We start from the raw sequence: 16,560 nt of genomic DNA on the forward strand, positions 1-16,560 counted from the left end.
AACAAATCCATCCGTATTAACCTTAATCTAAGACCATGTCTTTACGTTGTGTTGTTCACCTTTCCAATGCATCTTAGCTAGAGAGTTCCAAATCCACAAATTGGCGTCCAAGTGGGTTTAATCGGAGAAACAAACATACTGAAAAGTGAAAACCGAGACAACAATCGAAAGGTTCATTCAAACTGGTCCCACAGGTAAAAACACATACAATGTCATATGTTTGTATCATTTTGTCCATCGCGCAGCCATCCACAGAAAAGTTTGAGTTCGCTTTGGTCCCATTCTTTCCAAAGAAAACAACTTGGCATGAGAGGATCATAATCAGAGTTCACTACGTAATCCACCTCTCATATTAGTGGTCCAGCAGTCATGGATGGGAAAGTGATGGGTGTTTACATTATTATTTTTTTTTTTGGTTCAATTAAATATAGTAATATTAAAAAAAAAAACATAATCTTTATAAAACCATTTTTGGTGTCTACATGCTTATCTCAAAAAACCAATTTATTTTGGAGGTACTGTACAACATTATTAAATATCTCTTTCAATAAAACATTTTCTCAGCAACATACGCGAATGATATAATTATTAGTGAAATACTTTAATAAAAAAAAAAGTGTTATTTGAGTGTTAAGTAGTAAAGTTGTTTAGGAGTGCATAAATTAATAAAGATTATAGGAAGAATGACTTTAGTTTAGTCATTTGATTTGTGTGTGAAATGGTGAGAAGGAAGAAGCGTGAAGCAAGCAGCACGGATCGAACGGTGCGAAAAGAGGCAATGAATATCGAAATGTGGGCCCCACATCCACCCACGTAAGTAACTCTTAATTCTTTTTCGTCTTCACCACCAACGACTTTTCTTCCTCGTCCCGCCGCGACAACACGGGACAACGCCCTTCACGTTAAGCTCACACACACTCCTCGGAATCCAAACACTATGTCCTAATTCGCGCTTTTTTTTTTCTTCTTTTCCGTCTCTAATCAAATGATTCCGCGATCTATATTTTCCCCCAGATTCCGTCCTGCTTTTTATAATTACGATCGCGCCTTCGGACGAGTTGAATTATTGAATCTAATTCAATCCATGTGTTGTTTTTAATTTTTAATTATTTATTTTATATTGTGGATCAGTTTGGGCGTTACGAAAGCAAGATTGAATTTATGATAAGGGGTAGAATAATTGGGGAGGATGCAAGCGGTGGGTAGAATAATTAGTCAGGGCGTATACACGGTTTCAGGTCCCTTTCATCCCTTCGGTGGCGCCGTCGATATTGTGGTGGTGGAACAGCAAGATGGGAGTTTCAAGTCTTCTCCTTGGTATGTCCGATTTGGTAAATTCCAGGGGGTTTTGAAGGCAAGGGAAAAGGTGGTTGATATATGTGTCAATGGGGTGAACGCTGGTTTCCAAATGCACCTGGATCATAAGGGGGAAGCTTACTTTCTCAGGGAAATCGATTCACAAGAAGAAGCTAATTTATTGTTTCCATCTTCTTCTGGCGATGACGCAGATGATCTCTCTCACCCTCGCAATCTCAGGTCCAAAAGTTGCAACTATGATGGTGATGAGGTTGTGGGCCGGGCTGGTTCTCGTCGCTCTCGGATACTTGGCCTTGTGTTTGGGCGAAGGTCTTTGAAGAGGGATGATGGAGACGGTGATGGAATTGGGAACAGGGTTGGTTCTTTGGAGCGTGCTGAGATTGCAGCTAACTTGTTAGACATCAAGTGGTCCACCAATCTCTCCGCGGAAGACGGTCAAAACGTTCTTGCTAACTCGCCTGGGGATGCTAATGCAGTCATGGACAATGGTGGGTTGAAGGAGGAATCTTGTACTGATGGCGCGTGTAGCTTGAATGGGAAGGAAGTTGTGTATGATATTGCAGGGTCTGACGTGCAAGTTGCATGTGTGGAGGTGAAGCTTGTAGAGAAGGAATTGAATGGAGAAGAGGTTTCCGGTGATAATGGTAATGATGTTTCTACAGAGGACGTTTCAGCTGATGGGGTTTGCCGTGAAACATCAGAGACTAACTTGGACGTGGATTGTTCTAGTGAACAAGCTCCTGAGGTGATGTACCTTGCTGGCGCAGGATGTGAAGAAGTCCATGTCCGTGTCCAAGATGAAGTTTTGCATGGTGCAACTATACTGTTATCTGAGGTAAATTGACAAATTCATGGACAAGTAGCCTTCATCTATGGTTTTGGATTGAGGAATTGGACAAAACTAAATAGTACCTAAGCAATAATATTCTCTAATCAAAACTAGCTATATAGTGTATAGACACTGCTACCAAGATGCCAATTTTATTTACTGAGATGAAATTGATGGTGGCATTGAAGGTCAGCAGCCGTGACCAGAATAAAATATAACACAGCCAATTTTGATTGGAGAACAATAACACTTGTATTTATGGTACTATATTTAAGTTGTCTAAATTCTTTGCATGGAATATTTTACATGTCAACTGGAATAATTAAAAAGACATTCTCAATCCTCAAAATCTTCTTCTAATCCCCCCACTTACTATATAAAGAAAGTATTTAAAACTTTTTATGTTCTTAAGGTATTAAAGTACTAGGAGGTTCTTGTATGAAGATATAACAGTATAGCCTCGCTTATAATTAAATCAAGCAAATATTTACTCTGTTTTAGTTGACACTGACACATTAAAGTTATCCTTTAGGGTGCAGAAGCTGAGGAAGTTCTTGAGAATGCTGGTGTTGGGATGCCAATATTGGAGGTCTCTGAGTTACATTCTCGAGTTCAGAAAACAGATTGTTCAGATTCTGATGATAGTGCAAACAATGAGGTGGATGTTGAAGAGCAACCGACATCTCCAAAACCTCAAACTGTCAAAAAGGGCCTAGGACATTCTTTGAGTGAGAAATTTACACCAAATTGTGTTATCAAACCTTCATCTTACAGCAGCCTGGATGACCATGTCTTAGATGCTAATAATACAAAGGATAATAATGATTCTAGCATGTTATCGTTTCCTCTGGACTCTGTTGATGATTGTTTACTTAGAAAAATGTCAAGGAGATCACCATCACCAACTTCAGAGGATGAAAATTTCCTTTTTAGTGACCTTGATGAAACCGTCATCAATGATCGATTCAGGAGATCATTCTCCCCTGAACATGCAGATAAAGAAGATCATGTTTCTTATGAGAATGACACCAAAAAGTTAGCAGTAATATCCAGTCCCATGGCTATTCCTAGAAATGAAGCTGCTGGGGAGGAAGTTGGGCAGCATTCAGGATCCTTGCCAAATATTTCTAGTGGTGACAGCATGGTCCGACATGTTCGTTATCCTTTTAGTCAATCGCTGGACTCAAAACCCACATCCTTACCATGGGAATTTCCTGGAAAGGATGAATTGAAATGTCTAAAATTAGATGAAGACAGAGGAAACCAGTTATCACATGAGGAGCCAGGTGCCAAGGATTACCATGACTCTGGGGAACTCCAAGATACTGTTCTGAAGCTTCCCCTTGGTAAGATAACTTCTACTAGATGTTTGTCAACTGAATTGAAAACAATCCATGTCTAACAATATTTCATCTTCTTCTAGTAGTGTACTGAACATACTGTTTTTATGGAATGATAATTGTTATACATTTTACAGAAACAAGTTGTAAATTTCACTGAAGATTTAGAAGTGACTTTCTTTTTTGAACAATAATTTAGTTTGAGCAGACTTGTGTATTTTGTTGGAGCAAAATGAAGGGTTTTGTTATTGTTGTAGCTTTGAAAAAGGCTTCTCAAACATTAAACTGTATCCTGTAGGTAGTTACCATACTGATTTATCATTTATGCGAACAACAATCTTTGTAAGCACTTGTTGTATGAAAGGATGGAAGCTGACTGTACTTCTAAAGCATTCAATTCTGAATATCTGGTTGGTAAATAAATTTACTTCCTGGCACCCTGGGGGATAATAGGCTGGTTATTAAGATTGATTAACATTATTTTTCATGGGATTTTGGCATGGTGTCTTTTGAAAGTCCATATATGTTAAAACTGAAGGGCATGATTCCTGCTGACCAAGTTGATGAAAATCATACAGGAGATGATCCATCACCACACCACCCTCCCCCTGGTGGAAATTGGAGAATTTGGCCTTTCTCCTTGAGGAGAACAGGATCTAGAAAGTCTATGTTGCCTCCTCCTCCAAGTGATGCCAAAGGCACTACTTTGGGTAATTCTCCAGAGAATACGATTGGCACAGATATGAACAAAAATGACCTCAAACCCAATAAACTGAAAAAGAAGGTTAGGATAACAACTCCAACTTCTGAACAGCTAGCTTCGTTGAATCTGAAGGACGGGATGAATACTGTAACCTTCACTTTCTCTACAGCTGTGCTGGGGAAGCAGCAGGTCAATAATCATGAGTTTCTATAATTTTATTTTAAAAACATGAAGTTTGCTTGTTTCCTTTTATGTACATTTCTTTTATTAAAATCTCTCATCTACTATTATTTCTTATATTTTATGTTTGACTAACAGGTTGATGCTCGAATATATTTGTGGAAATGGAACACTCGTATAGTGATCTCAGATGTGGATGGTACGATTACAAGGTAAGGATTTATCTTTTGGAAAATGAAGCTGTTTTTATAATAGATAATGCACTCAAACAACTCTTGTTAATATTCATACTTTTAAAAGTTGTTTTTCTTTCTTATTGTTAATTTGATGTTACCTACAAAATGAAGACACTTGTTATTACCTAAAAATATGCCCCGTAGAAATTTCATTTAAATCTCAGAGCTGGCTGATTATTTTTCCTTTTTTTCAATCAAATTTGTCTTGCCTAATTCCACCTATGGCCTTGTAGCCAGTCCCAAGCCACGGTAAAGGGTGAGGGTTGTGTTCATCCCTCAATAGCCAACATAAAACTTGTTGAAATTCCGAATCAAATGTCTTGCCTTTATCAAGTGAAAAGATATCCATGATATGATTTATTCCTCCATGAGCTTCCCAAATTTCTTTACATATATCATATATGTCAGTATAAAATATATTCTGGTGTATATCAGTAAACTTCTACCATGTGATGTTTTTATGGTGGTGATTGGTGAACAATACTTGCTATCATACGCTTTTCTGAATTAGTATGCTCTTACACGCAGAAATATCTAATGTAACCACAATACAAGCATAAATCTATCAACTTATTAAGCTTGGAGTATAGATCCTATAATTTAGAATCATTAATCATTATGGGATGCTTGTGATGGATGCACTTGGAAGAATTATGAAGGAATGCAGGGGCATCTCTGGAGTTTCTCTTCATGTTTGCTTCTAACATAGATTTGTTTTGAACCTGTATACACAGTTTCTCTTCATCCTTTTTTGAAGCTGTATCCATAGATTTGTTTTACCTGTGCTAGGACTTATTCTCTTATATGCTGAGCTTTTGATTTACAAACTTGTTTAAATTAGGCATGTAAAAGTTTCTAATGGTTTTAAAATACAAGGGTTTGATTTCTAATGAAGAAAAACTTTACAAGGCAATGCTTTGATGTGTATTGGGATTATATGGAAGGAATGTGACCTTAATTATTGCTGCTTAGTTGGTAAACCCAATCTGGCTTATGAACTACTTATTGGAGTTTGACATACCCTGTGGAAGGAAAATTATATTGTCATTCACTTCGGGTAATCAGATAATCAAGCTAGACAACCTAGGTAGGCAAGTTGCCATTCAACATCCCCAATTGGATGTAAAGTTTTTAAGTAGATAAAGATCCTTGCTTGGTCCGTTCTACTTATGATTATTGTAAAGTTGGCTGGTATAATTAGTTTCACAATTACCATTAGACCTTTAAAGTTTAATTGATTGACTATTTATGGTAATATTTCTATGAGAAAATTTATAGGTTGCAGCAATATCTTGGCCAATTTTGAGATGATAAAGTAGAGTTAGCATATTTAAGTGAAATTATTTTTATTGGAATGTGAAATATGTTATGCATAGCATATTGGGAAGTAAGACAAGATGGACAACAGAAAATAAAATTGTAGAAATTGTTTGAATTTCCTTTTCCTTCTTCCTGCAGGAATTTTAAAATCCTAATAAGCTTTTACCCAATAGAGTCCATGTCTTCTCCTTCTCTTCTGTTGTTATTTTCAAAAAATCTATCTCTATAGTGTGACAATTGTAATTTCTTTCTCTTGTTTCCTGTCTTACAGGTCAGATGTTCTTGGTCAGTTCATGCCATTGGTTGGTATTGACTGGTCACAGACAGGTGTTGCACATTTATTCTCCGCTATCAAGGTTTGTTTATCTTTTTCCATGTGTTTAAATGTTTTGAGACTGCTACAATGTGATAATGTGGTTAAATCCTTTGAATATGAGCAGTTTTTGGGTAGGTATGCTCAACAAATAGTTGGTTTCTTTATCTGTTTAAACCACAAAATTGCTTGCTTGTATTTTAAAAATTTTATCGTTCTGATATGATTAATTTTCTGAGTAGCCTTATGATGGGAACTGTACTTATGCACTACCCATAAGAACTGTCTTTTGATCTCCTTTCACCTGGTTTGGTGTCTTTCATGGTCTATTCCCTTATTGCACATTTACAGGAGAATGGCTACCAACTGCTTTTTCTCAGTGCTCGTTCAATTTCTCAGGCCTATATTACTCGACAATTCTTACTTAACCTTAGACAGGTAATGTATAAATTTAGCAATCCGATACCAATCCATATGGACAAAAGAATAAGAAGAAAAGAAAGCCATTTTGATTTTTCATATTTATTTTGTATATTGCAGGATGGAAAAGTTTTACCAGATGGTCCTGTTGTTATTTCCCCCGATGGACTTTTTCCCTCTCTATATCGAGAAGGTAATGACTCTGCTTGTCCTTTTTCTCTGCTGCTGCTTATTATTCCCTTTCTTCCATGTTGAACAACTTTTTTTTTTTTTTACGTTTGCGAGTAGGAGTAGATTGTCCTTGTTGATACTTGAACTCAGATTTCACAGACAGAACAAGAAAACGGAACTAGGATATTAAATTTATTAAAAAGTTGTTTTTGATCAATCTTACACTTCACCGTGTCTTCAGTTATTTTTCCCTTCTAAAGGTACTGAACTACTGATTAAACCTAAATGAAATACATCTTACGTGAATAAATAATAAAAAAAATTGTATTTAATGTCTTCTTGAAGAATGGGTAAGTTCACTGATAAAATTCAAGTAATTTAGCAGAAGCAGTCTGCAAAGCCTGAAAAGAAAATCTGGAGTCTGGACTCTTGTACCCTGCTTTTACCTTAATTTGACAAAGAGCTTTTGTATAATAGGGTTTGGAAGGCTAGACTATTGTACTAGGAACCTCTAAGAATAATATAAATGGGTGAAATTGAATAAAATTAAAACATTCCACTTTTATCCCCTTATATCACACGAAGACACAAGCAGTGCAGCCATGTTTGTTAATAGGAAAATATCCTTTTGGATTTCTTTTATAGCATGAATTCTGATGTTTTTATTTTATTTTATTCTAGATTGTATTAAACACTACCATGTGGAGGCGTGACCAATATATGTAGAAATCTTATATATTTTTTTAAGTTTTCATATATGACTCTTTGGCCACTTAATTTTTTGATGTATGAATGAGAGAGTATGAGGATTCATCAAAATTTAAGGCTGGGAATGAAATGCCCCGATCTTGCCTTTATAATATATTGTACTAAGACAATTTTTTTTTAATCTATTTCCAGTCATTAGGAGGGTTCCCCATGAATTCAAAATTGCATGCTTAGAGGTTTGTTTCCCAATGTTACAAATTAAATGAACATATTTTAATATATTTTAATCTCGTTATTCATAATTGTTGCTAAAGTCAATTTGAATTTTTATGTCATCAGGACATCAAGGCACTTTTTCCTTCTGATTGCAATCCGTTCTATGCTGGTTTTGGTAATAGGGATACTGATGAAATCAGCTACCTTAAGGTTGGAATTCCCAAAGGAAAAATCTTCATTATTAATCCCAGGGTAAATAAATCCTTATTTTTTAAAAGTAAAAATTTGCTACTTGCTAGAAGTCACTAAAATGTTTGAAGTTTGTCAAACCTTTCTTATTTTTAAGTTTGCAGGGAGAGGTTGTTGTGAACCGTCGTGTTGATGCAAAATCATATACTTCTTTGCATGCTCTCGTGAATGGAATGTTCCCCCCTACGAGCTCTTCTGAGCAGGTTTAATCTCGAAGAAGCTTTATCTTTTATTCTTTTGTTCATAATGTCAGCCTAGGGGATGTGTTCCACATTTTATTTCAGTCTTCCCAGAATTTAAAATTCAAAGTAAAGCATGTTGAGTGTGAGAGCTGAGGTGGATCTTTTTATACTATTTGTCTGCTGTGTGATTTACATCCTGGTTACATTGATATGTTGTTGATGCAAGTTTCATGCGATTGAGGATTTCTTTATAATGCTACAAATGTAACTTACTTTTGCCCGGCTTCGTGCTGGACCAATTTTGCAGGAGGACTTTAATTCGTGGAATTTTTGGAAACTACCCCCTCCTGCTATTGATATTTGAAAGGTCCCATTGTTTTTTTGGGCTCAATTATGATTCTCTAGATATGGATGGGCACAGGCTGTGCTGCTCCAAAATATATACGGGTAAATTTATCAGCTCTAGATAATATATTCAAACTATATACTCCCTCCCCTCCCATAATAAGTGTGGGATTAGAAGAAAAAATAAGTCTCTAAGTAAGTGTCGGTTAGTTTTTGAATATAGTATTAATTATCTCTTTTCCATTTATACTTCAAATAATATTATATAGAAAGTCAATTTTGTGTTGCATCATTTTTAGTAAAGATTATTCATAAATTTTGTCAAATTACTATTCTAGGAGGGTTCACCGCTCAATAACTTTATATTAAATGTTACAACGCTCAATAACTTTATATTAAATGTGAATTTTGTAAATCCAACCGTTAGATGGAAAGTTTATATCTCTTAGATCATATATGTCAAATTTTGTTAAAATTGAACAACAACTTGAAGGTAATCAAAGTGTTCATATTTTAGTATATTTTGAAATGTATATATTACGTCAATTTTGTTTTATGAGAATGAAGTATCAAATCATCTTATATTAATATAAAATTTGACATATATGATCTAAGAGATATGAATTTTCAATCTAACGGTTGGATTTACAAAATTCACATTTAATATAAAGTTATTGAGCGGTGTAACACTTAGTTAAAGTTACACCCGTATCGTTTGAACCATCCTCTTCTCTTTTATCTATTTATGGTCTTTTCTTGGTCTATGTAAAATAAATTAGGATTACACATATTATGGGATGGAGAGAGTACTTGATATATTTTGCATTGGTTTTTAACTTAGGTTTTTCCTTTAATTTAATAAAAAAAACTTTATAGGAAAATATCAAATAAGCCATCAATTTGGTCTTCTAAGTATTTCTCTCTTTTTTAAACAGTCCTTAAAATAATTAATTTGTATAAGTAGTTCTTAAAGTATTGAAAATCGAGCAATCTAGTTCCTATATTGATATATTTTTACTAACGTCAATGGACTAATTTGAATGAGTTTTCAAAATAGAAGGACTAAGTAGCATGATTTCTTATACTTTAGGAACTGTTTATATAATTTCATTACTTTAAGGGTTACTTGGGACAGAGTGTTATATTTCCGGGACCAAATTGATGGTTTGTTTTGGAAATATTTCATTACTTTTCTTGTTTAATATGTTCAATATTTCTCCTGGAACTGAAGTATCTCAATTGGTCCTTATACTTGCAAAATCTTTATGTTTAGTCTCTACATCTAAAAATTACTCACTTTAATTCCTATGACGAGTCAGTTTCAAGGTATCAAATTATATTATTGGAAATATGAGTGTGAGAATGTAATATTCACATGTTTGTTACAAGTTTTGGAAAATGATTCCTGTGTTTTGTTTATTTTTGTTGGGATGCAAGTAAAGTCCCACATCGTTCCAGCAAGATGATGAACATGAATTTATATACATACAATTGTTTCTATTGGTTGAGAGGTATTTTGGGTGATGTCCAAAAGCAAAACTTGAGGACCGAGCCCAAAGAGGTAAATATCACATCAATGTGAAAGACATGTGTATGTGTGTGGTAACTCCCGGTGCACAACAATTTTTTGGGGTGTTTTCTTACCATATTTCTTCTCTTTTGATTCCCATGAGTGTGGGAATATATTTTCATGAAAATATTGAAAGTTACATCCCAACACATTTGTACTTGTTTTTAATTAATTTTTATTTATGTTATTTTAAATATTTAAAAATATTCTAAACATGTGTTTTCATGAAATATCACATCAATGTGAAAGACATGTGTATGTGTGTGGTAACTCCCGCTGCACAACAATTTTTTGGGGTGTTTTCTTACCATATTTCTTCTCTTTTGATTCCCATGAGTGTGGGAATATATTTTCGTGAAAATATTGAAAGTTACATCCCAACACATTTGTACTTGTTTTTAATTAATTTTTATTTATGTTATTTTAAATATTTAAAAATATTCTAAACAATTTAATGATCATATACTGTTAGTATAAAAAGTCTTACACTGTCAATCAATCTTAAATCAATGTTTGTATAACTTCTATAATAGTTATCGTAAAAATTAACAAATCAATCTTAAATCAATGTTTGTATAACTTCTATAATAGTTATCGTAAAAATTAACAAATTTATTATTCATAGTGGTCTCTAATTGGATGATCGTGTAATCTTTATACTATCAATATATAATCTTTTTTTCTTTTCTAAATATACTTGGGAATAACATTCCGGTTAAAATATTCTAGGAAAAGTGGTTTTCGCAAATACAATTTGATACCTTGAAACAAACGTTCTTAATAAATACATTTTTTTAAGTTCATTTTAGGCCTTTATCTTCCAAAAGTGTATGAACTAAAATGGATTAAAAGTGTATATATAGGAATTAAAATGAGTAATTTTTAAGTGTAAGAACTTAAAAATGTAAAATCTGTAAACATATACAAACAAAATAAGTAATTAAACTCTAAACCTCAGATATTATTGTATGCTTGTTGTGGTGGTGTGTGCTTGCACCACTTTGTATGTGTAATTGTGCATTTACGTCATTCTGTTAGGTTTTTTTTTTTTTTTTGCTAATACAGGTTATATGTATTTGAGACCGATGAGAACCACCTCATTCTGTTGTTGACATGTACTGTGGATTGATTAATCGGAACTCATAATTTGGTTGATGGAATTCGTATGAAAGAGCAGGATGGAACATCTTCCCTGTTTGATGCTGCGAGATCAGATCCACTTTTTGTCCTTGGTTAGTTATAATGTTAACCCATGACCACTAAGTCATGGAATCCCACACATTTGGTATCATTTCTTGATTATAGATAGATTAGTGCCTAGTTTAAGTTCTTTTTATTTGATTGCATAACTTGTATATGTTGTAACTGTGTACTTGAGGGATGCCTCTTCAATTTTATTATTCTCCCATTTGAGTCATTAGATATATCTAATGGTTATTAATATTGCTGGAGAGAGGCTAGAGAGAGAATATTGCAGGAGAGAATCCAAATTTCTCTTTCTCGTATCATATCTCATATTATTATTTCTCTAAATAATTAAATTAGCATTATGTTCACCCAACATTATTCCTTATCTTTATGCATTTCCGTATTCTGCCAGTGTAAATTTTTATGACTTTGTGCAACTTCCTTATCTTTGTGCCACTATAGCAATTTTTTTAATATATATTTCTCATCTTATCGCACCATCTATTGTTTATATTTCTTTCTTTTATGTTTTCAAGATGTCAGTAAACATTGTACATTTATGCATCTTTATCTTGAAATTAAAGATGGATACGGAAGGATAAGAAATAGAACTGTTTTAACATGAAACATTGAAATAAATGCCTCGTTCGTGAGGTAGTAAAATGACCTGCAATAGCAAGTTTTCCAACTTGTTTAAAATTGCAAAATAGTCTTTACATTATATGCGGAGGCATTGTGGAGGTGCGGTGGCGGCGGAGGCACGGTGGCAGCAAAGGTGTCGTCTCTTTCCATGGTGGTGGCAGCGAAGGCGTGACCTCTTTCGTGCAGTAGCAGCGAAGGCACAATCTCCTTCGCGCAGTGGCAGCGTGGAGGCGCAGGCTCCTTCAAGCGATGACAGTGGAAGCGTGACTTCATTCGTGCAGTGGCAGCGGAGGCGCAACCTCCTTCGCCCGGTGGTAGTGCGGAGGCACGGGATCCTTCGCACGGTGGTATCGGAAATGCGACTTCGTTCGCGCGGTGGCAGTGAAGGCGTGACCTCCTTCACACAGTGGCAGCGTGGAGGTGTGGGCTCCTTCAAGCGGTGGCGCGATGGCAACGGAGGCGCGACCTCCTTCTTCGCGCGGTGGCAGCGGAGGTGCGGCCTCCTCCTCCTCGGCGCTACTGACCTCATGTCCCTCCTCTGCCGCTACCTCTCCCTTCTCGTCGTCTGCGACGTTCAACTCTCCCAGGGCCTCTCCTAAATCCTAAACCTCGCCACCTCCAAATCCGGCCATCCTCGCCCCTGGCTCGCCCTCGACGTTCTCACCGTCACACTCGCCGCTGTCATCTTCCTCGTTCTCACCACCTGTCGACGGCCAAAACAGTAACCCTAAACGGGGACAAATCTACAAAATACAAAAATATCTATAAACAAATTACATGTAACAAATTTAAACCGTTGATTAATTTATTATTAAATCTAATGGTTAAAAATGATATTTTATTAATGTATCACTTTTCATATTGCTTCATGTTAGAATTTCTGTAAGAAATAAAATAGCAGACTTAATACATACAACAATCAATGCTATATGTACTTATTATATTACCTGGAAATTTATTGGATACTCTGAGCTCCTTTGACCTTTATCGAACAAAAGTAAATTAAAAAAGGTTTATTAAAAGGATAATTTTAAATCTTTCTTTTATTGGAGTAAAAAGAAAGTGTTGAATATTTTAAAGTTTCTTTGATATTAGAATGAGTATCCTGTTTAAATTTAAAAAGAAATGTTTTTCAATAAGTGTTTTTAAAAATTAAAAAAAAACTTTAAGCAAATAAGAGTTGTTTTTTTAAAAAAAATACATATTTTAAAAAAATTAAACAAATTATAGTTTTAAAACTCAGCTTAGAGAAGCCGGTTGAAAGAGGACATAAGCAACATACCAATTTGAACTGATAATTTGATTGATTGGTTGTGTATTTAATCGAAAGAGAGGTTATTAAATTAGTTAAAATCGGTATAAATCCGTTCAAATCGGTGCGGATGAACTAGTGGTTTTTCGGAGTCTTCGTAAGCGCACTTGTAACCTTGGAAGTGCACCTCCCATTGTGTTGTGCTTTGACATGACGCCTAGGCATGGCAACCTGCAGGGCAGGTTTTATGTTTTCCGTCTTCAGTCCGGGAGATTTAAATCGTTTCTGTTTTCACCGATATTTACTAGGGTAAAATTTGGATTCTTGTTCTTGGCGGGTTCAAATTTTTCCGTCCCGCTCCTACCTTTATTTCTTTAGAATAAATATGAACAAATTTAAAAAAATAAAATAAAATAAAATAATACAAATTTTTATATATAAATTTCTAATTTTTTTTAGGTTCGTTCTTGGAGTATGCTAATCTCCTCGCTACGTTGGAGGCACCTCAAAGGGTGGGATAGCTGGCCCCAAGATTTAACGCGGCTGCATACACAAGGCAGGATTCGAACCCCTGACCTTGCTTAAGCGTGGATCAACCCCTACCGCTGAACCACACGCTTGGGGTTATATAAATTTCTAATTTTGATTTATATATATATATATGTAATTTTTTAATTATATTATTAAGTAGGGCGTGGACAGAGATGAGGCGAGTATTAACATTTTCGTCCCCGTCCCTACCCCCAATTTTATCAATCGAGAAAAACTCGAAACAGAATTTAATAAACACGAATTTTTCTCGTTTAAATCAAGACGGACTCGGGCTAGTATCTATAGGGTTAGATTGTCATGTTGTTGAGGGAGGGGGTGAATACCAACCCGAGGTTCGATTCCAAATGAAAAAATCAAAAAATAAAATGAAATAAATGGATAAATTTAAATGAATTATTTGTTTAGACAAATTAAAAATATGGTTTAAAACATTAATTTTGATCAAATTTTATTTGAATTTTTAGATTTATTGAAATTCAAATCCAATTGTTTGAGCAAAATAATTATCATTTAAACTTAAAAATTAAATTTATTTTGACTCGTCTTTAATTTTTATTATTGATGCACACAAAATTTTAATTGAAAATATAGTTTGTAACTTTTTTTATATTATGTACCTAAAAATATTTATTATAATATTTAAATTATTTGAAACTTGAATAATTTTATTCATTTTGAGTTTAAACAAACTAATTAATATTTGAATGACTGAATGCATTAAAAAAATACAAAAGTTCAAAAGAAAGAGATAACAAATTAGATAAAAAAAAATTACTTGGACCAATTAAATGATTTAAAGTCCAATATATCTTCCATGCACAACTAATCAAATTATTAACTTAAATTGATATACATCTCGACAAGTTTAAAATTATGTTTTTAATGAACTGTTTGAATGATCACTAGATCATATTAGTTTTTTATAAGTATACCTTATATATATATATATATATATATATATATATATATATATATATATATATATATATATATATATATATATATTATTAATATCCCATACTTTTGATAAATATTTTTATGATTAATTTTTTATAAGAAAATACTTTATTATATATTTCCTTACAAAAGAAATATATAAAAGGTAATTTTGGATAAAATGAAACTTTATCTATGATGAATATGATTACTTATCACTTTAATAACTATTATACCAATATGTTTTATTTATTAAAATTTATAAGTATATGACATAAATATGTTTTAAAAAATTAATAAATTAGGTTATGTAATTCAATGAATGACTCGTAGATTCAATCCTTAACTCACTGATCAAGTATCCTAACTAGTTCAATTTTTAAAATATTGAAACAAACACATCAAAAGATAAAAAATTATGATAAATAATTAATTACATTTAGTTTTCACGATTTCATATAAAATATATTATATTAAAATATTTTTAATTACATTTATTGTAGAAAGTGTTATCTTTTATTATTTTAAGAATATTTTTTTGGATTATGAGTAGTAGTTATTCAATAAATTTGACTAATTGAATTTTGCCTATGTTTGAATCTAAAACACTTAAGCATTGTTTGGTTATATAATGTACTTACAAGAATCAGGTCGGTTCTTCAGCTCGGATAGGTCACCTTCGTTATCTTGGTCTTGTAAGAGATTATACGAAGTCGGCCTTCGAGATTGGTCTCCTCGGTTGATCTTCTCCTCACGTGTGTTTGTTTGATGGTAGTTGCTTTGCTCAAATCGGCCTTGGTAGTTCTGGTACCGTCCCTGATATCGGTTTGGATATCGACCTCGTCCTCTGCCACGTCCTCGGAAACCTCCTCGAGAGGCTTGACCGCGTTGGACATATTTTCCAAGTTGGCTAGCCTGAATCAGTTCTTCGATTTGGTCTTTGAGGCTCCAACATTCTTCTGTTGTATGTCCATAATTTCTGTGGTAGCGACAATGTTTGCTCTTGTCAACGTTGACCGGGTTGTGTGCCGGTGGGGGTAAGGAGATCATATCTGCATGATTAGCCTCCTCTAAAATGTTAACTCGAGGAGCGTTGAAGGGTGTATAAAAATCATACCTGGGACCTCGTGTTTGACGAGGTCTTTTTGATCTCTGGTCGAAATGGGTTTTCGGCTTCTCCTTGCTACTTGACTCCCCCTTGGTAGTGAGGTCATCTCGTACATGGTTGCGGAACTCAGCATGTTCCTCCATCTAGATGTATCTGGCCGCGCGTGCTCTAAGTTCATCCATGCTTGCTGGTTGATGTCGACAAAGGCTATCAACAAAAGGTCCTGGTTTGAGTGCCATAAGCATAGAATGGAGGGAGACTTCAAGATTAAGGTTACGGATTTTTATGGAAACGTTGGCAAAGCGTTCCATAAAATGCCTCAAGGACTTGTCATCTTGTTGTCGCGGGTTAGACAGCGCGGCTGATGTGATGTGGTGGGGTCTGCTGGTGGCGTATTGGGCAGAAAAAAGGCGCACCAAGGTATCAAAGCTATCAACCGATCTGGGTGGTAGTTGGGTGTACCAACTAAGAGCAGCGCCTTTGAGTGAGGTTGGGAATACACGACACATGAAGGCGTCATCATTCGTGTACAAATTGATCTAGGTGACATATGCATCGATGTGCTCGTCAGGATCAGTGGTTCCATCATATCGTTCAATGTTTAACATCTTCCAAGCGAGTGGAAGAGGAACTTCCATGATTCCATCAACAAAGGGGTGTCGTCGAACCGAGTAATGATCATACGTAGGACGACTGATATGAGTGTGCTCGGATCGATGAGTTCGGCTAGGTTCTGGCGGATATGTGGGGTCTGGAGAAGAGTGATGTTCCTCGGCGGCGGGA

General features: G+C 34.7%; 2 protein-coding genes across 6 annotated transcripts; one reads left to right on the top strand and one right to left on the bottom strand.

Annotated features, from left to right (window-relative positions):
• Positions 1-717: 717 nt before the first annotated feature.
• LOC109802987 (phosphatidate phosphatase PAH2) lies at positions 718-11,516 on the top strand. Of its 5 annotated transcripts, XM_020364429.3 has the most exons (13): positions 718-813; positions 1,132-2,152; positions 2,679-3,492; positions 4,065-4,378; positions 4,508-4,581; positions 6,197-6,281; positions 6,590-6,676; positions 6,779-6,851; positions 7,730-7,773; positions 7,877-8,005; positions 8,107-8,205; positions 8,492-8,631; positions 11,165-11,516. In XM_020364429.3, exons 2-12 carry the CDS (start codon positions 1,190-1,192, stop codon positions 8,546-8,548), a joined length of 2,739 nt encoding a protein of 912 aa, XP_020220018.1. In that variant the 5' UTR covers positions 718-813; positions 1,132-1,189; the 3' UTR covers positions 8,549-8,631; positions 11,165-11,516. The 5 variants fall into 5 exon arrangements, with proteins under 5 accessions (XP_020220018.1, XP_020220020.1, XP_082930133.1 ...); XM_020364431.3 differs by lacking the exon at positions 718-813 and having other exon boundaries at positions 837-2,152; positions 8,100-8,205; XM_020364428.3 differs by lacking the exon at positions 718-813 and having other exon boundaries at positions 838-2,152.
• A 4,404-nt stretch (positions 11,517-15,920) lies between these two features.
• On the bottom strand, positions 15,921-16,286 carry LOC145957121 (uncharacterized). Its single transcript, XM_083073333.1, has one exon. The coding sequence runs from the start codon at positions 16,284-16,286 to the stop codon at positions 15,921-15,923; it is 366 nt and encodes a 121-aa protein (XP_082929459.1).
• Positions 16,287-16,560: the final 274 nt, after the last annotated feature.

The sequence above is a fragment of the Cajanus cajan genome, chromosome 4 (genome assembly GCF_000230855.2).
Source record: "Cajanus cajan strain Asha chromosome 4, NIPB_CcT2T_4, whole genome shotgun sequence".
Taxonomy (NCBI): Eukaryota; Viridiplantae; Streptophyta; class Magnoliopsida; order Fabales; family Fabaceae; genus Cajanus; species Cajanus cajan.

What these genes read in the sequence shown, in the direction of transcription:
- LOC145957121 (XM_083073333.1), bottom strand. Translation starts at nt 16,286, where the DNA reads ATGTGTCGTGTATTCCCAACCTCACTCAAAGGCGCTGCTCTTAGTTGG.
- LOC109802987 (XM_020364429.3), top strand. Translation starts at nt 1,190, where the DNA reads ATGCAAGCGGTGGGTAGAATAATTAGTCAGGGCGTATACACGGTTTCA. An exon ending in TGTTCTGAAGCTTCCCCTTG is followed by an intron (nt 3,493 to 4,064) that starts GTAAGATAACTT and finishes AAAATCATACAG; the next exon opens with GAGATGATCCATCACCACAC. An exon ending in TCCCTCTCTATATCGAGAAG is followed by an intron (nt 6,852 to 7,729) that starts GTAATGACTCTG and finishes ATCTATTTCCAG; the next exon opens with TCATTAGGAGGGTTCCCCAT.